The sequence below is a fragment of the Salvelinus sp. IW2-2015 genome, linkage group LG20 (genome assembly GCF_002910315.2).
Source record: "Salvelinus sp. IW2-2015 linkage group LG20, ASM291031v2, whole genome shotgun sequence".
Lineage (NCBI taxonomy): Eukaryota > Metazoa > Chordata > Actinopteri > Salmoniformes > Salmonidae > Salvelinus > Salvelinus sp. IW2-2015.
In genome coordinates, this window is record NC_036860.1 from 78361938 (window position 1) to 78371941 (window position 10004).

General features: G+C 44.5%; 1 protein-coding gene, 1 long non-coding RNA gene and 3 other non-coding genes across 5 annotated transcripts in view; all 5 read right to left on the minus strand.

The window, feature by feature from the left end:
• Positions 1-5779: 5779 nt before the first annotated feature.
• Positions 5780-9636, minus strand: LOC111980714 (large ribosomal subunit protein uL3). Its single transcript, XM_024011621.2, has 8 exons — positions 9548-9636; positions 8704-8896; positions 8251-8419; positions 7697-7832; positions 7236-7422; positions 6678-7036; positions 6254-6373; positions 5780-5903 (listed from the first exon to the last, which is right to left on the minus strand). The coding sequence occupies exons 1-8, from the start codon at positions 9548-9550 to the stop codon at positions 5859-5861; spliced, it is 1212 nt and encodes a 403-aa protein (XP_023867389.1). The 5' UTR covers positions 9551-9636; the 3' UTR covers positions 5780-5858.
• Positions 5989-6119, minus strand: LOC111982215 (small nucleolar RNA SNORA54). Its single transcript, XR_002879726.1, has one exon. It is a non-coding gene; the product is annotated as a small nucleolar RNA SNORA54 (small nucleolar RNA).
• LOC111982168 (small nucleolar RNA U83B) lies at positions 7121-7213 on the minus strand. Its single transcript, XR_002879679.1, has one exon. It is a non-coding gene; the product is annotated as a small nucleolar RNA U83B (small nucleolar RNA).
• LOC111982165 (small nucleolar RNA U83B) lies at positions 7538-7631 on the minus strand. The gene has a single exon (XR_002879676.1). It is a non-coding gene; the product is annotated as a small nucleolar RNA U83B (small nucleolar RNA).
• Positions 9637-9742: 106 nt separating the features above from the next.
• LOC139029520 (uncharacterized) overlaps positions 9743-10004 on the minus strand; it is a 163118-nt gene continuing 162856 nt past the window's right edge. Inside the window, exon 2 of the long non-coding RNA XR_011481857.1 lies at positions 9743-9802. This is a non-coding gene — a long non-coding RNA (uncharacterized lncRNA). The remainder of the gene's footprint in view (positions 9803-10004) is intronic.

A 10004-nucleotide genomic window follows, 5' to 3' on the forward strand; every position in this document is an offset into this window, starting at 1 on the left:
CACACTAGTGACTCCTGTGGTGGGCTGGGTGCAGTGCACGCTGACACGGTCACCAGGTGTGCGGTGTTTCTTCTGATACATTGGTGTGGCTGGCTTCCTGGTTAAATGGGCATTGTGTAAGCAATGTGGTTTGGTTGGTTTGTGTTTCAGAGGACACACAGCTCCCGACTTTGCCTCTCCCGAGTCCGTACGGGAGTTGCAGCGATGAGACAAGACTGTAACTACAGTGCCTTGTGAAAGTATTCATCCCCCTTGGTGTTTTTCCTATTTTGTTGCATTACAACCTAGATTTGGATTTGGATTTCATGTAATGGACATACACAAAGTAGTCCAAATTGGTGAAGTGAAATGAAAAAAATGACTTGTTTCAAAAAATTTGAAAAAATATAAAACGGAAATGTGATGCGTGCATATGTATTCACCCCCTTTGCTAAGAAGCCCCTAAATAAGATCTGGTGCAACCAATTACTTTCAGAAGTCACATAATTAGTTCAATAAAGTCCACCTGTGTGCAATCTAAGTGTCACATTATCTCAGTATATATACAACTGTTCTGAAAGGCCCCAGAGTCTGCAACACCACTAATTGAGGGGCACCACCAAGGAAGCGGCACCATGAAGACCAAGGAGCTCTCAAAACAGGTCAGGGACAAAGTTCTGGAGAAGTACAGATCAGGGTTGGGTTATAAAAAATAGTCAGAACTTTGAACATCCACGGAGCACATTAAATCATTATTAAAAAATGTAAATATATGGCACCACAAACAACTGCGAAGAGAGGGCCGCCCACCAAAACTCACAACCGACTGGCAAGGAGGGCATTAATCAGAGAGGCACAAAAGAGACCAAAAGATACCTGAAGGAGTGCAAAGCTCCACAGGCGAGAGTGGAGTTCTGTTCAGTACGACACTTTAAGTCGTACACTCCACAGAGTTGGGCTTTACGGAAGAGTGGCCATGAAAAATCCATTGGTTAAAGAAAAAAATAAGCAAACAGCGTTTGGTGTTTGCCCAAAAAGACATGTGAAGACTCCACAACATATGGAAGAAGTATCTGGTCAAGAGATACTAAAATTGAGCTTTTGGCATCAGGAAAACGAGCTATGTCTGGGCACAAACCCAACACTCTCATTACCCAAGAATAACCATCCCCAGTGAAGCATGGTGGTGCACCATCATGCATGTAGGGATGTTTTTCTCGGAGTGACTGGGAAACTGGTCAGAATTGAAGGAATGATGGAGGCGAAATACAGGGACATTCTTGGTATTATGGTTTCAGTCTTCCAAGAATTGAGATTTGGCACAGAGGTTCACCTTCAGCAGGAAATGACCAAGCATACTGTAATGCACCTTGAAGTGGTTTTAAGGGGAAACATGTAAATGTTTGGAATGGACTAGTCAAAGCCCAGACCTCAATCCAATTGAGAAATTCTGTGGTATACTTAAGATAGCAGTAAACAGCAGGAACCATCCTGAAGGAGCTGGGCAGGTTTTGCCTTGAAGGAAGTGGGCAAAAATTCCAGTGGCTAGATGTCCAAGCTTGATAGAGACATACCTAAGGGATATGCAGCTGTAATTGACTGCAAAAGGTGGCTCTACAAATATTGACTTTGGGGGGTGATAGTGTTGAACGTTCTTTTTGTCTTTATTTTCTTGTTTGTTTCATATAATAAAATATTTAGATCTTCAAGTGGTAGGCATGTTGTTAAATATGATATAAACAAACAAAAAAAATCAATTTTAATTCCAGGTTGTAAGGCAACAAAATAGGAAAATGCTAGGGGATGAATATTTGAAGCCACTTTACCAATTGGATAGCACGAAATTGGGTAGAAAAAGGGGTAAAAAAAATAATAGCAGAGGCAGAATGTGCTGTTTTTTCATATTTTGATAAGGTATTCGGAGCGATGGAGAGGATTCTTCCAGAAACGGGCATTACTGAACGTTTGACCTCACCTCCATTAGAAAGGCAGGGAGTAATTAGTTTGTATTTTACAGTGTTACTGGCTGATTTGGAGAAAGAAGTGATATTATGTATACGAGCGCTGTAGGTGTTGGGACTGGACGTATCTGTGCTTGCACTGCAGTGAGGGTCAGTGCCTCTGGAGGTTATTATTACATAACACAGGCCATCTCCATGACTCTCCCTCCAGATACAATGGCATACTGCTCTGCCTCTCTGTCTTTCTCACTAACAGTCATCCCAGACACTGTATCACTTCTTTCAGTGGATGCATCATGTTCATATCACATTCTTTCGGATTTGTTTCCCTCCTTGGGCCTCAACGACGAGAAATGCTTCCATTGGGGAAAGTTTTGAAAAACTGAAATGTGCTATTATGTGAACAATGCTCCAAAGACTTAAAGTAGCACTCCAGTCTCATTCTCACCTCATTGGACACCTGATTTACTTAACAAAAGGGACATCTCAATAGGTGGTCCAGGTAAGTCTGACATGGCACAAGTGGCACAAGTTCTCTACTGCTCTTCAATTGTTCCTCGAGCAAGGGGAAGATCAATGGACTTCCCATCAAACCAACTCCTTGAATGCCCTCCTCCATGTAGTTTGCAGTTGTGTCTAAAAAAAMCTATTTTAATCAAAACATATTTGTTTACCCTTTAGTGTGTGTACTTTACTGTCTTTATACTTGGGAAAAGTTAAAAAATCACTGGAGGACATCTTTAAGTAAATAGGAAATAAGGACCTTGAAAATCCTTCTGAAAATCAATTTTTTTGCAAAGGGTGCAGAATATTATGCAGAGATGTGTCTAGCGGGAGATGTGAGGGACGTCTAAATGGAGTGCGAGGCCCTCAGGGTCCTCCTCATTACCTGCTAAAGTGGAGGTGAAAGCACTTTTGAGATGAGTCAGAGTGGAAGGCTTAATTGCTGTACAGAGCTAGGTATGGTAGTAGGTACCAGGCGCACCAGTTTGTGTCAAGAACTGCAATGCTGCTGTGTTTTACATGTTCAACGGTTTCCTGTGGGTATCAAGAATGGTCCACCACCCAATGGACTTCCAGCCAACTGTTGGATAAGCCTGTCAACTGACTGGCTTTCTTGATGTTTATAGTATTCTCTCTGGTATGCAATCTGGTTTCCGCTCAGGTTATGGGTGTGTAACCGCAACCTTAAAGGTCCTAAATAATGTCACCATTGCCCTTGATTCTAAGCAACGTTGTGCTGCTATTTTTATTGACTTGGCCAAAGCTTTTGATACGGTAGACCATTCCATTCTTGTGGGCCGGCTAAGGACTATTGGTGTCTCTGAGGGGTCTTTGGCCTGGTTTGCTAACTACCTCTCTCAAAGAGTGCAGTGTATAAAGTCAGAACATCTGCTGTCTCAGCCACTGCCTGTCACCAAGGGAGTACCCCAAGGCTTGATCCTAGGCCCCACGCTATTCTAAATTTACATCAACAACATAGCTCAGCCAGTAGGAAGCTCTCTCATCCATTTATATACAGATGATACAGTTTTATCCTCAGCTGGCCCCTCTCCAGATGTTGTGTTAAATGCTGTACAACAAAGCTTTCTTAGTGTCCAACAAGCTTTCTCTACCCTTAACCTTGTTCTGAACATCTCCAAAACAAAGGTCATGTAGTTTGGTAAGAAGAATGCCCCTCTCCCCACCTGTGTGATTACTACCTCTGAGGGTTTAGAGCTTGAAGTAGTCACCTCATACAAGTACTTGGGAGTATGGCTAGATGGTGCACTGTCCTTCTCTCAGCACATATCAACGCTGCAGGTGTATGTAGGTTAAATCTAGACTTGGTTTCCTCTATCGTAATCGCTCCTCTTTCACCCCAGCTGCCAAACTAACCCTGATTCAGATGACCATCCTACCCAAGCTGGATTACGGAGACGTAATTTATAGATCGGCAGTTAAGGGTGCTCTCGAGCGGCTAGATGTTCTTTACCATTCGGCCATCAGATTTGCCACCAATGCTTCTTATAGGACACTCTATACTCTGTAAACGGGTCATCTATGTATACCCGTCGCATATTTATAAAACCCTCTTAGGCCTCACGGCCCCCTATCCGAGGTATCTACTGCAGCCCTCATCCTCCACATACAACACCSATTCCGCCAGTGACATTGTGCAAAAGTTGCCACAAGCAGAAACATTCCTGGGTTGGTTGTCTTTTCAGTTGGCTGCAGCTAGCGACTGGAACGAGCTGCAACAAACACTCAAACTGGACCGTTTTATTTCCATCTCTTCATTCAAAGACTCAATCATGGACACTCTTACTATGTGTTGCTACCATGCTGTTGTCATGTGTTGCTGCCATGGTATGTTGTCTTGGGTCTTTTTTGATGTAGTGTCTCTCGTCGTGATGTGTTCTGTCCTATATTTCTCTTTTATATTTTTAATCGCAGCCCGTTCCCACAGGCCTTTTGGTATGCCGTCATTGTAAATAAGAATTTGCTCTTAACGGACTTGCCTAGTTAAATAAAAACGTAACATGTGTGGGAGGCACAGGAGTCAACATGGGCCATGACACAACAAATTGAGGCTGTTGAGGGCAAAACTCAATATTAGAAAGGTGCTCCTAATGTTTTGTAGTGTATAGCCACTGTTGGCTGAATGGAAAATGACTTGCATTTAAAAAGACATGTGGCTGTATACTTTCACATTCATGTAAATCAATAATGGTCTAAAACTGACACGTACTTTATCTACAGACATACCATCATCCTGCTCAGTGCACTGTGGACTGTTGTGTTCGTTCGCTCGAAAATCTGGACAGCCTGCAGCTGTGGGCCATATCACATTAGCCCTGGCACTTTCTCAGTGTTGATGGAATAAGTGCCGGGATCTGTTACCCTGACCAAATCCCCATTACGTACTCAAAGCACAAAAATGATTTTAGCGGAGAGCAATACGTACATCTTGCCGTGTAACTATGCAGGTAGTAATGAGATTCGCAAACCATCTATTAGCCTTGAACTGTCGTAATTAACCACATCTGCTGTTTTCATTATTCACCGAGCTGTCATCTGCAGCGGTACATGGGCACCAGTACTGCCCAAATGCATCAACATCCTTCAGCTCCAAGGTAGGCAACCGCTCCACTGAACCACAGGAAAGCAGTCCTTTTGAAGTCAGCTAATTTCATGAGCCATGTTGACCTTGACAAGTATACTGCCAACAGGTGCAACCGCATAGAGCTTGTACATTACCTTCAGTAACAAATTACTCACGTAACAAGATACTAACTCTAGGCGGCAAACACTGAAAAAGTCGTCAAATTGGTGGCAAGATGTGGAACTGTTCTTGCCCACTGGGGCAGATCAACAGGCAGCATGCAGTCAAAATTGACTGTGTAAAATGCATGAACATTTGCCTTAATTTTAAACCGCATTATTTAACTTCTTGGGCAACGCGACCAAATTCACAGAAATGTGAGTTAGAGGCACTCATCGAAAGCAAGTCTAAGGGGTAGATCTGCTCCATGCATCTATTCAGTTTGAGTCTTTGTACACCAGTGTCCGACAGTATTACAGCGGTTTAGGTGGTACAAACAGTATGTACACAACTGTGTCACAAAAATAAGCTAGTTGAATTTCCCTGAAAGCTTCTGGGCAGTCAACGGTCCAACTTATCAGGACACTCAATTTGATCAAGCCACGTGTAGCAARTAAGGTTTCTATTTTTTGTTAAACAAATTCACGCATTGACCTTGATACAAAAACTCAACTTGCTGGGCCCAGTTAGTCCTCACATCACCTCAGATTAAAGTTTGAGACAGTCCCTATGCATATCATAAGAAACGAGAAAGGAGTTTTCACTTGTTTTATTATTAAACAACTCCGCAGTGCAGTACTCATACCACCAGACAGAGCTAGAGGACATGGCATTTAGGCSGTCTCTTCCTTGGCAATGCGGTCCTTCTTGAGTGGTCCCTGTAGACAGAAAGGACAAGTGGTCAGTGACAAYGCATATAGAGAGTTTAATAAGCAACCTCTACGCCATCTGTGGCTCCAGGGGTGATGTTCCCAGAGAGTGAACAGGGAACAGCAAAAAAATGATGCCGCTCCCCTGCCTCACTGAAGTTTGATCTAGCACCTGAATGGAACCCAAATTCATACCAAGAGTGAACCAGGTTACGATAAGTGCACTATGGGCATAGGGGAATGAGCTGCAATGCCGGTTGTATGTGAACTAGGGTGGGTCCACTACATTGATCCAGGGGACTTGTGAAACAGTGAAGACAAGGGAAGAGACAAGTAAATGTCATGGAAACTGAACACACCATGAACGCCTTCTTTTCCTCCAATGTCTGGAAGCGGCCGTGGCCAAACTTGGAGGTGGTGTCGATGAACTTGAGGTCGATCTTCTCCGTGGCACGACGGCTTGACTGCACCAACAGAGACTGAAAACAGAAGTATAATTTTTTATTTTTTAAAGATTACTGATGCATTCCTTTTAACAGGCCATACAGGACAACAATATTTTGCACCTTGTCCATCTGGTATGAAACAAATGTCCTGGAGTCAGTATACGTCAGAACTCTACATGCAAGGACAGCACATGGCCATTCGTTCAGTCGGCCCAGGGAAGGAACCACCCATATTTAATATGTACCTATTCAGTTTATCCAACTTATAAGTACCTAAATCCCAACTGACAATGCATTGGAATAAGCATGTATAAGATGGAATTGCCTCTTTCCTCACCTTRCGCAGGGTTAGCACCCTCTTCTTGACTCCAATCGTGCAGCCCTTCAGCATGACAAAGTCATTGGTCACCTCTCCGTAGTGGACGAAGCCACCCAAAGGGGTGATGCTCTTGTTGGACAGATCGTACTCAGTGGCAGCGTTGTTCTTCACCAGCTTRCCRTCCTTGGTGTGGTAKCCCTGGCCGATCTTGTAGATCTTCTTGTTGATCTCTGTGCGGTGGTGGTAACCCTTCTGACCAGCGCGGGCCACAGAGAAGGCCACACGGGAGGGATGCCAGGCCCCGATACAGGCCACCTTACGCAGACCACGATGGGTCTTACGGGGGAGCTTCTTTGTGTGCCAACGGCTGGTGACACCTAAAGGGGAAATTTCAATGTTTAGTACCTGAGGACTTGGCATGAATAACTGAACCGTGGTTAACTACATGGTCATTAGTTGGTTGTGGTCACAGAAGGAAGGCAGCATGGAATGTATCCTCATGCGTGTCGGACGCCATGCCTGACGCAGTGTTCCGTGGTCTCATCACAGACACAAAGCCCTACTTAACACGCATACCTTTGTATCCGTGACCCTTTGTGACACCGATGACATCGATCATCTCATCCTGGGTGAAGACGTTGGTGATGGGGATAGACTGCTCCAGCTTCTCACGGGCCCAGTCCACCTTGTCAGAGATGGAGCCTCCATTGAGCTGCACCTCCATCAAGTGGGACTTCTTYTGCTTCAGGGGCAGCAGCCTCATCTGGAGGGGGAGGAGAGAGGCAGGTGAGCCTGCTAGTCCTGGAACAAGGACCAGTATAGCTAGTACAAACACTATGTATTCAACCCAAAATTGGGTTAAAATGTGATACTAGGGACATTGTCTCAGAAGGAAGGCAGCATGGAATGTATCCTCATGCGTGTCGGACGTCATGCCTGACGCAGTGTTCCGTGGTCTCATCACAGACAAAGGGAGATCTGATTCATTAAAACTATGGGGCATTGCAGGGAGCGTATTCTATCCTGCTCAGACTCACCTGTGTGTGGGCGATGATGCGGACGACCTGGCAGTACTTCTTCATGGAGGCGAAGTCCTTCTCCAGCTGCTTCTTGCCCTCGTCATCCTGCCACTTCTTACAGTACTTTGTGAAGGCCTTCTTCTTGGACTTGTACCTGAGATCATGCAGCGTGACCGGAGGGTAGGGAAGAGGCAAACGGGTTGGCACAGGTCCTTCATAACCCCAGGGGGCCAGCGGAAGAACACTGCACTCAGCTGCTCACCCAGCCTTCACAGGGGCGAAGGGGGCAGTTACAGCTTCAGAAGGGGTTTCGGCTCATGGCGCGGTTTCTAAGAAGCACTTTCCACCGGCCAGAGGAGCCCGGAGCTCATCAGGCCACGAGGTACCCGAGCGGAGCTGCCACCAGGGGGGGCACCGGATGTTAAGACTCGCTCAGTAAAACACGACATGTCTTATACGTCGAGCAACATCATGCTTCAAAGCTCCTATCTAAACATTATACACCACATTCAACCAATAGTCAAAATGTTTGTGTAAATGTCTATTACTTTTTCATGTGTATATTGACTCACCAGTTCCTGTAGAAACGACGCTTGCACTCATCACTGATGTGCTCAGCGAAGATGGTCTTGAAGGAACGCAGGCCACGGGGGGTCTCGACATAGCCCACAACACCCACCACAACCATGGGAGGCGTCTCCACAATGGTCACAGCCTCAACCACTTCCTTCTTGTTCACCTCTGCAGGAAAATAGTAGTCAGGTATAAAGGTTTGTAATACAGGAGTTCCACAGTAGACTTAAATTGCAAAATGTCAATGCTCATTGGCTGCGCTCAGTGCTCGACATTCATCAAGGGTTAGACCCAATATGTCCGCCCGTCGAGGGGATCATCATAGGCAGAAAAAAAGACAAACAGTAATGCAAGACGAAAACTAATATGGTTCGTTTATGTATTCATAAATCCCTGAGCAATATTCACCAGGTCAATTAAACTAACAAAACAGAATGAAGCCAAATACTCACTTGAGCCAGGTCTGTCGACTTCACGCACGATGTGAGTCATGCCAGCCTTGTAGCCAAGGAAGGCAGTCAAGTGGACTGGCTTGCTGGGGTCATCCTTGGGGAAGCTCTTCACCTTACCACGGTGACGTCTGCTCCTCTTACGGGGCAGGAAGCCCAAGGATCCGTGGCGGGGAGCCGAAAATTTACGGTGGGACTGTGAAGACAACGCAATTCAGCACATTGTCCATGAGGCATACAAAACGATATGAACGCACGCGAGTCAGTTTGTCAGAACTCGACATTGAACAGGAACAGCACGAGGCCAACCATTCTGTCCGCCCGTCGAGGCAATCGTCACCCCTATTCAATGATTTGTACCTATTGGATATTTAATCAATAACCTGAGTAGCAACCTCACTAAATAAATCCCAACTGACGATGTAAACAGCGTCTTGGAATAAACATGTGTAACGTCAGTCGTTAGCGGTTCGGAGGACCTTGACTAGTTACTGTTGGGCGGGCTAATGGGTGTCAGGCCTCATAAGGTGAACAGTAGAAACTTAACTAGCACGTTGTCAGTTTTAAACAAGTTTGATTGTGAACTAACGTTACAAATTTTTATTTAAAAATGTATTTGAGCAAGGAAGCATGCTAGGCCTCAGTGTATCAGCCATTTTAAACTACCAGTATGCCAACGATTACTGCATACATTCATTCTGTAACAATCTAAGACCATGTTATTATGGTAAGGTCTAACATCGTACAACTGTATCTTACCTATTGACTTAGAGGGGGAACATATAAGGATTGCGAAGATACAAAACGGATTGAAACCGCAAGTCTCAAATAAGAAAGACGAACTCACCATTTCGTCTCAGGGCCGATTGAAAAAGAGGCCTATGTAAGGGGATGTTTGGTATTTATACAAGGACGTGACCCGTCACGTGATTAACGTCGCCAACCAGCATCATGGCTCCGCCTTCCTGCTGTATAAACGCTTGCTCAAAATCTAGAATTCTAGTGTAACAGAAATGCATCAGGTAATAGATAAGGCAAAAGCTCTTGTGATTGGTGCAACACCTTTTTTATTTTACAACTGTCCATCTCAACTTGTTCTCAACTAGCCTACCTGGTTAAATAAAGGTGAAATAATATATATATATTTTTAAATGTCTTTGAATCCAATTAGGCATTCTGTTAGATGATCTGTATCCCTCTGACTGAATAAAAAAAGAGTAAAACCAGTCACAGCATATAAAACATTCTATACATCCATGTAATGTACACAAGAAATAATAAACACACAAATTTAAGATCAAGGC